This window comes from Dasypus novemcinctus, chromosome 25 (assembly GCF_030445035.2).
Source record: "Dasypus novemcinctus isolate mDasNov1 chromosome 25, mDasNov1.1.hap2, whole genome shotgun sequence".
NCBI classification, from domain to species: Eukaryota; Metazoa; Chordata; class Mammalia; order Cingulata; family Dasypodidae; genus Dasypus; species Dasypus novemcinctus.
In genome coordinates this window covers 16,247,062-16,264,962 of record NC_080697.1, presented here as the reverse complement: position 1 = coordinate 16,264,962, position 17,901 = coordinate 16,247,062, and the positions used below count along the sequence as shown (strand labels likewise).

At 39.1% G+C, this 17,901-nt stretch overlaps 1 protein-coding gene across 2 annotated transcripts in view; it reads left to right on the top strand.

The window, feature by feature from the left end:
- The window catches only part of ASXL2 (ASXL transcriptional regulator 2), a 185,251-nt gene extending 169,326 nt beyond the window's left edge, over positions 1–15,925 (top strand). For both annotated transcript variants that reach the window (XM_058287729.2, XM_058287730.2), the window contains 3 exons: positions 3,388–3,493; positions 5,304–6,024; positions 9,152–15,925. In XM_058287729.2, coding sequence (XP_058143712.1) covers positions 3,388–3,493; positions 5,304–6,024; positions 9,152–11,629 — 3,305 coding nt within the window. In that variant the 3' untranslated portion in view covers positions 11,630–15,925. The remainder of the gene's footprint in view (positions 1–3,387; positions 3,494–5,303; positions 6,025–9,151) is intronic.
- The last annotated feature ends 1,976 nt before the right edge of the window (positions 15,926–17,901 follow it).

Genomic DNA, 17,901 nt, shown 5'->3' with positions numbered 1-17,901 from the left:
TCGGTAGTTGAGCACCAGTTTCCCATATACGAGGTCCTGGGCTTAAAATCCCTGGCCCTGGTACCTCAGAAACAAACAAGCAAAAAAACCCAAGAAACTTATGCCCAGACCCACTTTCAGTGCTTTTGATGTATTGGTCAAGGGTGGAGACCTGAGCGTCAGTGTTTGTTGTTTTGTTTTGAAGTTCTCCCAAGCAATTTTCATATGCAATCACAATTAAAAATGACTGTATTGTTTTTAATTCAAAAGTTACATCTCTTGGGAAACGGACTTTGGCCCAGTGGTTAGGGCGTCCGTCTACCATATGGGAGGTCCGCGGTTCAAACCCCGGGCCTCCTTGACCCGTGTGGAGCTGGCCATGCGCAGTGCTGATGCGCGCAAGGAGTGCGGTGCCACGCAAGGGTGTCCCCCGCGTGGGGGAGCCCCACGCGCATGGAGTGCGCCCGTGAGGAGAGCCGCCCAGCGTGAAAAGAAAGAGCAGCCTGCCCAGGAAAGGCGCCACCCACACTTCCCGTGCCGCTGACGACAACAGAAGCGGACAAAGAAACAAGACGCAGCAAATAGACACCAAGAACAGACAACCAGGGGAGGGGGGGGAAATTAAATAAAAAAATAAAAAAAAAGTTACATCTCTTTTTCAGTACATACAGAATACAAGATAACACTTGAAAAGCAATTTAAAGTCATGCCAAAAAGTAGCTTACAATAAGCATGAGAAGCTTTAAAATAAATACATTTATAATGGGAAACGGATGTGGATCAACCAATTGGGCTCTCCTCTACTGTATAGGAGGTCCAGGGTTTGACTCCCAGGGCCTCCTGGTGAGGACAAGCAGGCCCATGTGGCAAGCTGGCCCATGCAGAGTGCTGGCCCACGTGGGAGTGCCATCCTGTGTGGGATGCCGCCTTGCATGGAAAAGCCACCCCGCGCAGGAGTACCAGCTGATGCGGAGAGCTGGTGCAGCAAGATAACACAACAAGAGACACTTGAGAAAAAATAAGAAGACGTAGCAGAACAGAGAGCTGGGGTGGTGCCAGAGAGTAATTGCCCCTCACCCATCCTGGAAGGTCCCAGGATCGGTTCCCGGAGCCGCCTAATAAGAATACAAGCAGACACAGAAGAATACACAGCAAACGGACAGAGAGAGCAGACAAGGGGGCAAATGGGGAAAATAAATAAATCTTTAAAAAATAAATACATTTATAAGAAGAATATTAGGAATGCTATTCATTTTTTATTTTTTGTCAGACTACTTAAAATCAGGGTTAAATGTCCAGCTAATAAATATATTGTGCACTGTAACTGTTGACTTTCCCCACCCTTTTCTTCTTGGAGCAAATTCTGTGAAGAAGGGATCTCTTGTTGATTACTTTGATACATTCCCTTTCTTACAGATTTCCTTTTTTCTTGGAAGATTGAAATCACATAAGCACTTCGTAACTTATCAATTACTAATACTTTAAGAATAAATTGGTAAAGTTTTTACCTCCGCACATTTTGTGTATGTAGGTACTAGCATCAATAGGTCCTTGATTTTTATCAGTGTTACTTTTTTTTTTAACATGCACGCAAGTGACTGCCACACACCATCATCAAGTGATCACAAGAAACAGTAACAACAAAAAACTGCAATACTTTTTAAGCCTCATTCTACAAAACACAGCAGAGTCAACATAAAAAGGCAGAAGTTCTGGGTTGGATTCATTTTTTTAAAAACAGATTTACTGAGATATATTCACATATACAGTCAATAGTTCAAGGTATATAATCACAGAGTTGTACATGTATCACAATCAATTTTAGAACATTTTCATTACTCCAAAAAGAAAGCCCCATACCCCTGAGTAGTAACCTCTCCGAGCCTCTCTCTTTCCCCAGCCCTATACAACCACTAATTTATTTCTGTCTCTATAGATTTATTTATATTTACATTCTTATAAGTGGAGTCATTACACTATGTAGTTGGTTTCTTTCACTTAACATAATTTTTAAAAAATATTTTTTAACAAATTTTATTGACATTTTAATAAAACTTAAATCCATCCAAAGTGTACAATCAGTGGTATTTAGTATAATCACATACTTGTGCTTTCATTGGGTTGGATTCTGACATGCAAATTCCTCTTTTCCTGTTCGTTTGCCTAAGACTATGATGTTTATTGTCTTCTAACATTTTTCTTTTCCCTCTTTACCCCCAAGAGGCCTGAAGCCTCAAATTCTGTTATTTTTCTCTCTTATTTCCTGATGTCTCAGTTTTAGAATATAAAAGGGAGCAAGCACCCTTTCTGAGCCACTAGTTTGAAGGTGCCCTGCCAAGCACATTCACTGTTCTCTGCTAATAGAGTAGGAAGGGTTGAGGTGGTTGGTATATGCAAATGGCATACTCAGAGTAGTTTGGGTCTTCGGCATGTTGAGAGTCTGGGTAGGGCACTTAGACTAGAACAGTTCCTGGAAAATTAGAAAACTGACAACTTTGAAATATTTTCCTACATTTTTACTGGAATCTCAAATGCCTCTAAGCGGAACATAGCTTTTCATTAGGCAGGTAGAGATAAAAGGCCTAAAATGTAAGTTGCCTTGGAGAAACAGAACTTTAAAACTCATTGCGGGGAAACAGATGTGGCTCAACCAGTTGGACTCCTGTCAACCATATAGGAGGTCCAGGGTTCAATGCCCAGGGCAAGCTGGCCCACACACAATACCAGTCCATGCAGGAATGCGGCCCCAAGCAGGAGTGCCACCCTGCATGGGAATTTGCCCTGTGCAGAAGTGTTGGCCAACGCAGAGAGCTGGTACAGCAAGATGATGCCACAAGAGAGACAGAAGAGAGAAAATAAGAAGACATAGCAGAACAGGGGAGCTGAGGTAGTACAAGAGAGTAATCGTCTCTCTCCCACTCCGAAAGGTCCCTGGATCAGTTCCCGGAGCCACCTAATGAAAACACAAGCAGACACAGAAGAATACATAGCGAATGGACACAGAGAGCAGACAACGGGGGGAACTGGGGGGGGGCGGGTCAGAAATAAATCTTAAAAAATTAAAATAAAAACATTGTGCCGTTATTTATTGGAAGCACACTATTTTTCCAAAGTGAGAAAAAAATAGTAAAGATTAGAGATCTCATAAACTAGAGGGATTATAATGTTTGGGACAGGAGGTAGGTGCTGCCAAGGAAGCCTAGAGAAAGGTCCTCTTGACCTTAACCAAGTATTAAGGCTCTTAATACGCTGCATGGAGTGGTGTACAAATTTATTTTTATTCCACCTGATAACATTTAGGCACTTACTTAGAATGAGTAACTCTGGAAACTTCTCTTACTTTCACATTATAGTATTCTGATTCCTGCATGACTCTTTATATTGAATATCTTTTTTTTTACATCACAGGTGAGTTTACACCTGAGATGCAGGTGCGAATTCGACAAGAGATTGAGAAGGAAAAAAAAGTGGAGCCATGGAAAGAACAATTCTTTGAAAGCTACTATGGCCAGAGGTATTATCAGAACAGGGTTGTAAACCATATTTTAATTCCCACTTGTGTCATGGGGCACCTTGTCAGAAAAGCTAGCCTCCAGTTTCCTCATAGTTTTAATTTTACCAATTCCTCTTTAACAGGAAGGGATTTTTTTTTTCTTTTTATGAATCTCTGGTGTACAAAATTTTAATTACTCATAATCCTTGACTCTTAACACACCATCGTGATGGGCAGGATGGTTCCTTGAAGAAAAAAAATTTATTTCATTATCTTGAATTAGATTCCCTTTCTTTGAAAGGATTGGCTTTTCTTACAGAACTTTAAACGATATAAAAATTCTGAATTCCAGTACACTTTTTAATAATCATTAAGCATCCCAGAACTTATCCAAAATAATTAAGAAATCCTAGGAATCCTATAATATGGACCCATTTATACCTAAAGTATAATTAAGTTCACCTCTGATTCTACACAGCTGAACCAAGATAGAAACCATCAGCCCTCAGGGTGCTGTATTCTAAATCATTTTTTTTCCTAACAAAAAGTCCAATGCAGTCTTATTGGGAACATTTAAAAAGATGAAAAACAGTTTTGTTTTAAATAGGATGGAATACCCAGAATCCTATTTGTTAGTCTCCCTTCCTGCCTTCTGCATGCCAAATGGCAGCTGTTCAGAAGACTTCATAACCATAACTTGAGAACTTAAGGCCTTTTTCCTTACCTCCAGGTAGGTAGTGTTTATTGAGCCACTTCACAGTCATTTAGGAAAAGAATTCTATTCAGAGTAAGAGTCTCATACTGATCTTCTGATTTCTTGGTATGAGGTTTGAACTCATCTATGAAAATAATGGTGTTACATTTAAGCCATTATTACTGCTAGCAGTAATTCCACAAAGATTTGTTCATTCCCTCCTTACTAGACAAGTAGAGCATTAGCACAGTTCTTGGGTCTTTTTGTTTTCAGCTGTTTTTGCCAGCTTTTATAAGAGGACTTTTTTTGGTTACTGCCCAATATTGTAAGCCATTCCATCTGAAAGAAAGACACAGTCCTAATTATTTGACATCATCTAAGACTACACTGTTTTTGCCTGTTATATGATACTTTAAAACATTCGGAAGAATCTCCGGTGGCCCTTTAAGGAGTAGCTTAGCTCTTAGGCCACACTTGGGAAGTCCTGATTGGCCTGTACCCCCAAGATAGCTCAGAGGCACGTAATCTCAGAATTTTAGAGCTGTACCAAGGGGAGTTTAAACAGATTTTTTTAAAAACCCATAGTGTTAAAATTTTCAACCTCTGGAAAACATTGACAGTCGACTCTACTACTGTCTTCTCAGGGTTCCATTGGATATCTTTGGATGCCCTTCCTACAGGTAGTACAAAGCAGAGTTGGTTGCAGTCTAAACTCAATCCCAGGCCCTTTCTGGGTAGCCTGTGATAACATGCCTCTGGACTACAGAGCCCTTGGATACGTAGAAGTAGTAATAGCTAACATTATTGAGCTTTTATTAAGTATGGTGTTGTTTTTAGTAATTTACATACATTAACATAGTTAATCTTCATAGCAACACTATGAAACAATTAACTCCAGTGTACAGTTGAGGAAACTATGAAAAAGAAGGCTAGTAACGTACTTAATATAACATGGACAGTCAGTGTCACAGCCAACATCTGGCTCCAGAACCTGCACTAGATAGCATCACTCCATCTGAAGATAATGAATGAAGAATACCCACTGCATATCAGGCATTGTCATATTCCATTATCTCATAATGCCTCTAATAACATGGGTCATTTCTCAGCTAGAATATTTCTTTCTTCCACTTTCAGTTCTGGTCTGAGCCTTGAGGATTCAAAGAAATTAATAGCTTCTAACAGCGATCCCAAAGTAAAGAAAACCCCAGCTGAGCAACCAAAAACCACACTTCCTTCAGAGGCCTCTCCTATCAGAATAGCCCCCGTAGTTTTCCAGTTAGAGTCTAAAGAAGAAGCAATGCAAATGCTATCACCAGTTAAAAAAGAAGAACATGAAAGTCAAAATAAGGCAGAGCCAAACTTCTCCAAATCTACAGAGCCCCTGCCTTCCTCAGCTAGCAATACGAATGAGTTTAGCACCATTCTTCCCATCAAGTGCCCAAAGGATGAGGATCTCTTGGAACAGAAACCAGTTGCTTCTGCTGAACAGGAGTCTGAGAAAGAGAATGACCTTACCTCAGTTTCTAATTGTAACAAAAACAAAAGCCAAGATGCTCTAGTTATATCCCTAAGCAAAGCCAAGAGTCTTGGAGTGGAAAAACCAATGACGAAGCCCATAGTAGAAGCAGGTCCACAGGAGACCACTATGACAGAGTCTCTGTCAACTCTTGTTGAGCAGAGCCCAGAAGGCCTCAAGAGGAAATCTTCTCTCACCCAAGAAGAGCCCCCTCTGAGCTGGGAGAAAAGACTGCGTGTCACTGAGACTCACCAGCACCACCAGCCATTTCCGATCTCGCCACGGCCCTTTCTCAATAGAGGGGACAGAGTCCAGGTGCAAAAAGTACCACCTCTCAAGGTAAGAAAGTGGGGAGAGTTGGAAAGGAGAAATGGTCTAAAATCTTAAGTTTTGGGTCATACCTACTCATTTTCAGGTCATTTGTAATATTACTTAATGCAGAAGCAATTGTATATATTTGATAAGCATGTAACTGATGTTTATAAGAATAAAGTTATTGCTTGTCAAAAGCTAAATAGACATTCAGAGCTGTATTCCTGTAGCTCGTTATAGATGTTTGGAATAAATAAAGGGACTTGGTATCTAATGTCCCTCACCTTCATCCCCATGCTGGCTACTTTTCATGTCTCATATGACAGAATAAGCAATAAGACAAGAAGCATGAGAAGGCTATTGATATTGTCAAGAGATCATCTTTGTACCAAGAGCCATGATATTTTAAGTATATTTTGGTTCTTACTGTCATAACTGATTTGATGTTCTGTGGGTTGAGAACTACCTTTAGTTCCCTCCTATTAAAGGAGATGTGTGTGGCTGCCATGGGTCACTACTGGTTACTTAAAGGGAATTGGTAAAATGGATTAGCCTTGCTAAGCTCTACTCCATAGCATATCGCATTAACTTCTGTTTTGCCCTATATTACTGCATATAAAATCTTTCAAATTCCTATTGTGTGTCTATAATGACATATATAGACTGCATCCAACAGAGGTGAGCTATTTAAAATCTAAGCACATTTTTCACCTGATGTTAAAGTTTTATTAATACTTGGGCTTGTGCTTAATATCATGTGTAGTTCATTCATTTATTTCATAGATAGTATTGAGTGCCTGTCATGAGCCCTGCCACTGGGTATTAATCCATTCACATTAGTATATAAATAGAAAAATTAAGCCAAATAGAAATATGTTTTTCCCTGTTCATTTAACTTGGATTAACCAAATTAGTTATATCAGGAGATAGCCCTTGGAAACATTTAATTACTAGTATTTGATCTACTGCATACATAACTTGACTCTTCTTATTATGCTTCTTGATATACTAATGGTGTATGACATTCTTCATTATTAATTTTAAGATTTGTCATTTTAGCACTTCAGAATTTTTTTGTCTTGTTTTTCAATACTCATCCACCATTATCATCACTGTCTTGACTGTCTTGCTTTGACAGTCTCTTTTTTATGATAGACTGTTTTACTGTTCTTCTGATAAAAATATTAGAAGTCTTTCTTTAGTGTTGTTCATCAGAGCATATCTCCAGACCTGAGAGCTGAGTTTTTGTTTTACTATAAATGACACTAGGGAAGACACACAATCTCTGTTTTCTCATCTGTAAAGAAGTTGGATTATATTATATCTTGTCTGCTTTCTGTTAATCTAGAGAGACTCTACACTGAAAAGTTAAGTCCACCATAACCAAATTAATAGAATTTTACCTTTTTCCTTTTCCTTTTTTCTTCCTCCTCATCCCCCCAGAGACTCTACATGAGAAGTTTCCTTAGTATCTCTTAAGCATAGACCATATCTTAAGCCCTGCTTTTTTTAGACAAAGTGTAATAAAATTTATAACAGAACAAAACTTTCAAGTAAAATTTAAATAGAAAACAAAGAATTTCATTACAAATGCTATAATTTTGTTAGGTGTATACGTGTACAATGTTTCACATTCTGTACACAATTTTGAAAAAACAGAGTCTAATCCCATTCCTATGCCAGGGTTGGTCGTCTCAGTAAGGTAATTTATCAGTGCCTACATAACTTTGAGTGGTTTTATAGTTAAAAAGAAGGTATAACATCTTATTCATTTTACATAATCAGATAATAAGGCTATTTATATAAATAACTGGTTTATCATTTTGAAATATTAAAACTTGTTATTTTGATCCTTTTTAATGATGATTCTTATTTAATTTCAATGTAATTAATCATTTTCAGTCCCTGTGATAGTAGACATAATTATATGACATTACTCTCAAGATTATTCTTTTGTAAGGTTCTTTGTACCTAGATAAATTACCGTAAACAGCTGTGTTTTCATTTTCTTGTGTCCAATTTTCTAGGTTTGTCTGTTTTTTCCCCCTCTTCAATGATCTCCTTCTAGACTTTATCACGAAAGGAAAACAGTTGCTTCTTTCTTACTGTGGGCAGCTTCTAAAATACTATGTGCTCAGTAAATATGCTATCTAGGCTTGTTAAAATTGGAATGGAAAATAGATGCACCTTCAAGAAAGGGATTAAGCACATCATATGTTGTAAAATACATGGACTTTGTGACAGCTATTATACAGTCCCTCTAACATGTTCATAATGGTTATTGACTCCTTTAAAAACTCAACCAACTACTAGAAGGGCCCAGATCTTGATGCATTCTAAACTCCAGTAGCTTTCAAAGTGTTGTTTAGAGCAGGAGTCAGATTCCTTTTAAACATGATATGATATGAAAACCATGATTCAAACCTGATGGTGCATCAGTCTCATGAGAATTTTAGAAATACATTTTTTTTCCTTGTGGTTCTCATCTATAAATTTGGGGGTAAAATTTAGAACACTTATATTTTTGAAAAGCTCCACAAGTAAGTGGTAAATACTATATCCACACTGTCTTCCTTCCAGCACTATCTAGAAGCCTCTGTAATTTGAGATAATCCTGGGCATATGTTTAACAGTGTGTGTGTGTGTGTGTGTGTGTGTGTGTGTGTGTGTGTGTGTGTGTGTGGAGAATAGAAGAAAACAGGTATTGCACCTGAACCTTGGTTATTAAAGCTAAGATGTAAACACAGTAATGTTTTACATCTCTTTCTCTTCCTTTCTCTCTCTCTTACTCATACACACATACACACACACTTAAAAATGCAGATACCATGGAAAGATCTATGTCTTAAATAAATAGTAAGAGGGACTTGGGTTGAGAAGAAGAATGGGGATTTGGGATGAGAGTGGACATAAAGGCATTCCTGGGGAGAGAGGAATGTTTTTGGCACTTAAAGAGGAGGTGGAAGGACCCTAGCGACAAACTTGTGTTTCTATTTCCATGGTTCGGTCTAAGGCCAGCCATTGACCGCCCATCTTTGTCACAGGTACTCTCCTCTTGACCCTACTCTAAAAGTTTAAGTTTAGTTAATTAAGGATTATTCTCATAAGTGAAAACTAAGATCTGGGTTTGTGTGTTTTTTTTCCCTTCTTTCAGATCCCAGTCTCCAGAATCCCCCCCATGCCGTTTCCTACATCGCAGGTCTCTCCCAGGGCTCGTTTTCCAGTCTCCATCACTAGTACTAACAGAACAGGAGCCAGAACCCTTGCAGACATCAAAGCAAAAGCCCAACTGGTCAAAGCACAGAGGGCCGCAGCCGCAGCCGCAGCCGCAGCCGCTGCAGCCGCCTCCGTTGGAGGGACCATTCCAGGACCTGGCCCAGGGGGTGGACACGGTCCAGGAGAGGGTGATGAAAGGAAAACTGCTGCAAGAGGGAGTCCAGGCTCAGACAGAAGCAGTGAAACTGGAAAGGGCCCCACACTGGACCTGGCAGGAACTGGAAGCAGGGGAGGTACGAGAGAGCTTTTACCCTGTGGTTCAGGGACTCAGCCCCAATCGGAGACCAAGACCCCAGGCCAGGCACAGCCTCCTAGTGTCTCTGGAGCACAACTACAGCAGACCTCCTCAGTGCCTCCCACCTCTGCTCTCAGTGGAGCATGCCCAAGTGCCGCAGCACCGACCCACACTAACTCACCCCCACCAGCTTTAGAGAAATCGAATAATGAAAGACTGAATGCCACCAGGGCAACAGCCACAGTGGCCTCTGTTAGCCACCCACAAGGGCCCAGCAATTGCAGACAGGAGAAAGCACCTTCTACTTCAGCCGGTCCTGCCCTAATCTCAGGTGCCTCACCTGTTCACTTTGCAACTGATGGCACAGTTGAGCCCAGAGCAAGTTTGAATAAGAATACACCAAACCCTTCAGCCTCAGCAGACACAAGTGCTAGTTCTCCAGTAGCTATGACGTCTGCCCCTTTAACATCTTTATTGATGACAACAGCCAGTTTAGAAAAACTTCCTCGACCCCAGGCCAGTGTAACTATACCATCTACTGGATTGGCTCCATCCTCAAGCTCTATGCCAGCAGCTTCAAGCCTTAAAACTCCAGGAACTTCAAATATGAATGGACCTGTTTCAAGACTAAGCTCTAGTATCCCTGCTAACAACCCTTTGGTCACTCAGCTGCTCCAGGGCAAAGATGTTCCCATGGAACAAATTCTGCCTAAACCTCTCACCAAAGTTGAAATGAAAACTGTTCCACTGCCTACAAAAGAGGAAAAGGGGATCGGAGTACCCACAGGTACCAACTTATTGGAAAAAAACACAAGAGAGGAAGTTAATGAGAGGCAGTCCCATCCAGCTATACAGCAGCTGGGTAAAACCTTGCAAAATAAGCAGCTACCCCAGGTTCCAAGAACCCTTCAGCTCTTTTCAGCTAAGGATCTGAGGGACTCTAGCATTGACACACATCCATACCAAGAAGGACTGAGTAAAGCAACCCAAGATCAGATCCTTCAGACTCTCATTCAAAGGGTTCGAAACCAGAATGTTCCCACAGTCTTGCAGCCCTCCCAGTTCAACTTCACTCACTCAGGTCTCCAGTTTGAAGACATCTCCACAAGCCAGAGGTTTATGCTGGGTTTTGCTGGCAGAAGGACATCCAAGCCTGCAATGTCAGGCCACTACTTACTTAACATTTCCACCTATGGCCGGGGTTCAGAGAGCTTTAGGAGGACCCATTCTATAAACCCTGAAGACAGTTTTTGTCTAAGTAGCCCTACTGAGGCCTTGAAAATGAGATTTACAGATTGTAAAAGAGCAACAGGAGATAGTAGCAGCAGCAAAGAAGATGAAACTGATGAAGAGAGTACTGGTGATGAGCAGGAATCTGTCATGGTAAAGGAGGAGCCACATTCTTCCCAGAGTTCTGGCAAGTGTGAAACAAGTTCTGAACCTCACAGTAGGGAAACTCTCTCCACCAGTGATTGCTTAGCTAATAAGAATGTGAAGGCAGAAACACCAGCAAATGAGCAAACCACTATAAGCAAGTTGAATTACCTATTCGCTAGAGGCCAAACATTTGATGAAAAGACCATAGCCAGAGATTTTATTCAGGCAGCACAGAAGCAGATGGCTCATGCAGTGAGAAGTAAGATGATGCATAGCAGCCCTGAGCTTTTCAATTCTACTGCTCTTCCTCTACCTGCAGACAGCCCCACCCATCAACCTCTGCTCCTTCCACCGCTGCAAACCCCAAAGCTGTATGGAAGCCCCACACAGATGGGGCCAAGCTACAGAGGCATGATCAATGTCTCCACTTCATCTGACATGGACCATAACTCTGCTGTACCAGGTATGCCTGACTGTAGCCAGGTATCTAGCAACGTAGGTGATGTCATGTCCTTTTCAGTGACTGTCACTACCATCCCTGCTAGCCAAGCCATGAATCCCAGCAGCCATGGCCAGACTATTCCCGTTCAGACCTTTCCCGAAGAGAACAGCATAGAGGACACACCTTCAAAATGTTACTGCCGATTGAAAGCCATGATCATGTGCAAAGGGTGTGGAGCTTTCTGCCATGATGATTGCATTGGACCCTCCAAACTGTGTGTCTCCTGCCTTGTTGTTCGGTAATAAGACTAGAAAAAGAAGACACAGTAAAGGAGGGGAAAGGGAAGAGTTGACAAAATGTGTCATTTTGTGTCATTTTGGAATCACAGAAATCAAGTAGGTTTCAGTTGTCTTAAGAGACAAATGTTACTTAATCAGGAATACAGAGTACAGATCTTTGCATTTTAGAGGAAGAGCACCTTGTATAGTCTAAGTCAAGCAAGACTTTGTGAATTTGTGACAAGTTTGCACTTACAAAATCATGTAAATATGTCACATTTTGTTTTAACATTTTCTCAGTGTTTAGGTAATAATGCGTTACTTTGAATTTAGATCTATGTTCCACTTCAGTGACTCAGAAAAGTTTAATGTCATGCATGGTGACAGGGAGCTGCCTCCCTTCTGGCTTTTCCTGAGAGGAAAGGAGAGAGTGAAGAAATGGTCTAAAGGAATTATCATCCATGTTGATTATGTCTTGACAGTCTGGCTGCAGATTATTCATAAATTATTCGGCCTTGCAGGATTTAGATTCAGGGTTTTACTCAGTCCCTTTACCCTAGATGGAACCTTTTTATGTACAAATTTTTGATACAGCATTAATTTCGCAGGTAGTATTTCAGACTCTGAAAGCTCTGGCTTGGTTCTTGGCTCCCATAAACCAGCACTGTTGCCAAGCATCTGTTTGCAATTTGTAGATCCCTGCTGTTCCCTAATAGCACCCCTTTATCCTGAGACAGTGTGGTCTGTAAAAGGTTGTTTCTCTCTGGACTTCATCCTGTAATACAGACCGCAGGGCAGCAGTTCCAGCAATAATAGCCCCATGCTTAATCATTCATGGGAGTTTACAAGCAGGTTTGAAATACTAGTCTGAAATTTAACAGAACAGTGTTAGTGAGGAGATAATTTGAACTATGTGTTTTGTTGGGCAAGGGAATGAAAGTACAGAAATGGTTAAACGGAACATAAAGAACTTTGGTAAACCATTTTAATACTAGAAGCAAAGTAGCCTCTCTTTTCCTCTTGTCTCCCAACCAGTTACCTAATGTTCTATATGCAACTGTTGCTGCAAGAAGAAAAGATCATTAAGGCCACATTTGCCCATTCTTTTAACCCTGTTTTGACCTGCCAGGCATCTGTGGAGGATGGAGTAATCTTGTGTTATGTGTTACTTTAAACACATACACACAGTAAAAATCAGGCACTTTTTCTGTTTTAGAAACTTCTAATGTAAAAGGGCGTCAGTGAATGGCTAAGGGCACATCTAGAAAGGAAGAAAAGATTAGCCCCAAAGTTTTGTTGTTGTTTTTCGTTCCTGGTTTTTTGTTGTTGCTTTTTTGTTTTGGGGTTTTTTTTCTTTTTTTTAATCCTATCTTTAGTAAATGAACTTTTTTTTAGTACATAAATTTAGGTCATGGTTAAAGAACATTAAAATAAGTCTACAGTTGACCAGAATGTGTTATTAAGTTGGGGATTGTTAATTTGCATCATTTGTATACTGATTTCTTAATTCCAAGTGTGTAAAGTAAAAATATTAGTGCAACCTAGTACAGTTGTATTTGTACTTAATATTCAGGATGTGATATTTATAAAATGCAGAACAATTTAAACTTGTTAAATCACATTCCAGATTAGGAGAAAGTAGGCAATAGTAATCTTCACTTTGTTCCCATTCTGCTACCCATCCCACCCTACTTTACCCCATCCCCTTCTTTATTCACTCTTTCAATACTTTCCCACAGTCCCTGCTCCAGACCCCGTAAGAAACTCACTGCATTATTTTTCATTTTTCTTCCTGACTTTTTTTTGGCCCAAGGCAGATAATAGGATTCATATCTGTGTTCCGTTTCGGCCAAGATAATATCATGTCCTTCCATCTTCCCCTTTTCTCCCAGCACACACCTAGCTAAGAGAAGCGAAGGCAAGTTCCTGCAGGGATCCAGGAGTAAGTTCTCGGGATAAGAACTAGTAGGAAATTAGTAGGAACTCTGGTTTTACTTTCAAATGTTCAGTACCTTGGGTAGTCCAATGGGCATTTTAACAGACCTGTTGATGGTAAAACTCCATCCATACCCATCTTCACTCTCCCATTACGGGGCAGGACTGAAGACTGGTCTATGTGTTGAAAGTGGTTGAGTGTTTCAGGACTGAGCCCATGCTAAATAAATAACATTTACCAATTTGGATTGGTCAAAGTGATGTGTCTGTTTCGCTCCTTTCCTGTCATTGAAAGGTCTTCCTCCATATTTCCTTATTCTGAAGATGGAAAGACTGACCAGGAAAGGAGGAAAGGCATAAGAGATTTCCACATCATTTTGCGAATACACCATGTTGTGCCTCTTTATCTTGACCCAAGCAGGCTACCGCGGATAGGTCCTAAGCATTACGATTATCTGGATTCTCTTAACAAATAATATTCAGCTAATAAAATATTTGCCTTTTTTAATGCCCCTAAAACAGAAGTTCCGCCAGCTAGGTACACTGTTTCAATCTTGACAAATAAGAGAACAGTCAGATTCCCTTAGATTGATAGTAAATTGGATTACTACCAATCCAATATATTAGTTTGTTTTAAAACAGTGGTTTGAAGTAGAAAGTCTTCATCTTTTGAGCTAAATGGAAAGAAAAAAAATTAAAATCTGGCCCTTTTGAAAAACAGTAGAAGCAAGAAAAGCATTAAGGAAATTATTAGAGTGTGGTACTCCAGTACCTTCAAAGCAGTTTTTATGTTAGGTTTTCAAAGTTGTTTTACTTTTCAGTTCAATCTCAGAAGTGCTAAGCTTATGGTATTAAGTATGAAGTTTGTACTCCGGTGACTAGTTCGGCATTATGCCTGGTGCACGTGCCTCCAGCATAACCTTCACTAGCCTTCATTTACCTTCCACTGCAGACCACCTCGGGGAGAGTGTGTTAACAGTTTATCATCTCAGTCTTTATTTATGAATGTTCTAAGTCTACTAATAGAGAAGGCTCCCTGAACCTTAAAGGATTTTGATTAAAGTTAAAATTTTCCACCCTATTAAAGAGCAAATAAAACCATACAAACAGATAACGTGGAGTTGTTTTGCCCTACTTCTATTCATTAACATCTGTACTCATGTTACTGAAGCTATCTGTGGTATCCCATGTGACATTTTTAAGTATGAGCTTGCAAATGGGAAATTTTTCTTTGGGAGGTGGGATGGCAGGGAATTTACTTAGGTTGGTTGGGAAGGCACACAAATGTAGATGTTTTAGGACTTATCTCAGATTTAAATAAATAGCCAAAGGAAGGGAAGACCTCATTGCCTTCCAAGTAAAGGTTAAATTTCATAAATATTAATGGACTGACAGTAACTATCCCAATTGCTTGTGATTGCCTTTCTCCACCTCAGAGACCCTTGAAGAACTGTTTGATGAAGTGATTTGTTGTATTGAAGGGGGTCTTCTCTGGTTGTTACAATGTCATTTATTTCTAGAATTCACTGTCAGTAAACAGTGCCAGGGTTTCTCTGACCCAGATGTTTCACATCACAGCAAGGAGGGAGAAGTATCCCCATTGCCTAACTACAAAGTGCTAAGTAAAAACTTGGCCCAAGGGTAGTTTCCAGCTCAATTTTTAGATAGTCCAAAGAGATTTTGGGGAACATGATAATAGGCAGGGATCTTTCCTACCATGTTTCAATATCTATACACCTATTGAAAGAGAACAATAGGTAAAATATTTCCTAAAGTTGAAGTAATAGCTTCAAAGATTCTTGGTTACTTTATTTTTTTTAATGCTTTACATTTGATACAACTATTAAAGATCAATTTTAAAAATAGCTTTCCAGTAATATATTTTAATTAATATATATTTTAATATCTATGTAAAAAGCAACAGTGGAAGACTTTGAATTTCTAGTCTATAGTATGTTAAATGTAGGACCTCACTGTTAAGGCACAAATTATTTCAAAGGAAGTTACTTTAAAGGCACTCAGATTATTTCCACAAAATGCAATAAGGGGAATAGTTTTGGGGTTTATCTTTTATTTTAAAAGAAAATTGACTTATTTACCACAAGCTATTTTTTCCCTTTCTGGCTACAAGGTTTGTATAGATTGGTTTGGTTAATGCTAAACTTTTATGTCTTTTTGCCTTTGGAATTGAGGGTATGTACAGAGAAGTTGGTGTCAACACCATTTAAAAAGTCATATTTTTTCACAAATAATATAGAGAAATCATTTTACATAAGAATTTTAAGTATTTGCAATAAATATATGTATATAGATTGTATGTACTTCATATATCTTATTTTTCATTTTATTATTAAGTAAAAGATAATTAAAAGTGAAAATAAAAGCCTTCGAGTTTTTGGTGAATCGTGAGATCCGACATATATTTGAGAGTGGTATGGGTAAGGGCCCTCAGTTGTTGCCTTATACTACACCCCGGATTGTATGGAAAAAAGTAAAATGAGGAATTTCCTGATAAACAAAAATCAGGGTCTTGAATTTCGTTCAGAACACTCGTATAATCAACTCTCCTCATCCATCTCCTTGTTTTCCCCCTTCATCTGTTCTTTCTCCCAACCACCTAATAGTCGAGATAATAGAAAAATGAAGAAACAAGGTGCATTCTTTTTTTTTCATGTGATCATTGTTTGTTTCTGAAACAATGGCAAGAAAATATCTCAGGGACAAAAATAGGTTTTCTTTTCTTCACAGCGGTCAGTAATTCATTAGCAGATATTCACTAATCCAGGCCCTAGGAGTTTGTGAAGAAACAAATCTCATGAAGATAGTAGAAACTTTTTCTGTTTCCAGATTCTCTGAGAAGTGAGTTTCAGGACTAGTTTCAACATGTTCTTCCTAGCTCATCCGGAGAAGTAGAAGAGCCACAAGAATCTTGTGAAAAGAAACACATGTACCTTGATTAGATTCCATTTCAGCAGTACATTTGAATTTTGAACTCCCTAATGTCAGGAAGAGCACTTATGGAATTGAGGACTAAGCCAGATTTAAGGAGAGGGCAGTAGCCCCATAGTTTCATATCAAGATGTATCTAGAGATAACCTGGCATCCTGTCCAATCCAAGAGATCTCATTTTTGTGTTTGCAAATACCTGATTTTTAGGATATGACAGAAGAGGGCCAGGGGCATGATATCTAATCTTTGGAAATCATGGTATAAAGCCCATTCTTTACAGATAGATAATGTATAGATTTACGAACCTGAGGAAAAATGAGTAAGGTCAGAGTCTCAAGAATGTATTCTTAATGATCCATGAAACTGAATTTTTATTCTAATTCTTTAGTTAGTTCTCCCCATAATTGTTCAGCTGTGGTTATTTTCACTGATAAAAAGCATATTTTGAAAATTAGTAAGAATTCATGGCACCCTTTGTCAACCTTATTTTTCAAAAATTGTAATTTCAAACTTGATTGCTTAGTTGTCCATGAGAACAACACACTTTTAAATCTTTGCTGAAAACACACTATTTCTAAAGGAAATTTCTTAAGTCTCAGGGAACGTCTGCCTCATAATTCCCCTATATAATATGAAAACAGATGAAATGTTTATGCGAGAGCCAGTACACAGTGACTATTTACAAAGATTAAAACCCCCCATTTCTAACATATTTATTATTATTTAAATGGGCCTCCTACCTCATAAGTGTAATTTATATTCAGGTAATGACATGGTTGCCTAAAGCTATCATTGGTCTACAATTTATTAATAACAAGCAATATACCTGCAAGCAGGACAGGTTCAACTTGGATCCCAAACTTCCTTTTATTTGCATTACAGGGTCTTAGGAATCTATGTTCATTGCTCTTGACCACAACTGATCTTCAGCAGTCAGAGATTTATAGTATGAAGTTTATAGCAGTTTTTATGCACAAGTCATAAAATTCACTCAGATATTTATTTAAAACCTACATTACATGCTAACCACTACGCAAAAGTGCTGGGTGTATAAGGGTAAGCAAAAACAGTCAAACTGTAAGAGGTCTTCCTAAAACCATACAGCATGTGTCTAGTTCATGGCTCAAGGAATGTTACTTCTAAAGACATGTTGGAAGTTAAAGAATAAATGGATTTTTACAGAGAAGAGTTTGAGGCTTTGAGCAAAACAAACTTGAAACACATAAGAAGGAAGGTATTAACCCTAGATGAAGGAACTGGCAATTTGGAATTGATTGACCATGAAGAGCATGTTAGTAAGAATTGCCTTTTTTGAGAACTATTGATGGGAAATCCAGAGTTCATAAAAATTTCGAGAAATCTCTTGAGTAATAGCCAAATTGTAGAGCAAGAATCTGGCCAAAAGCAATCGC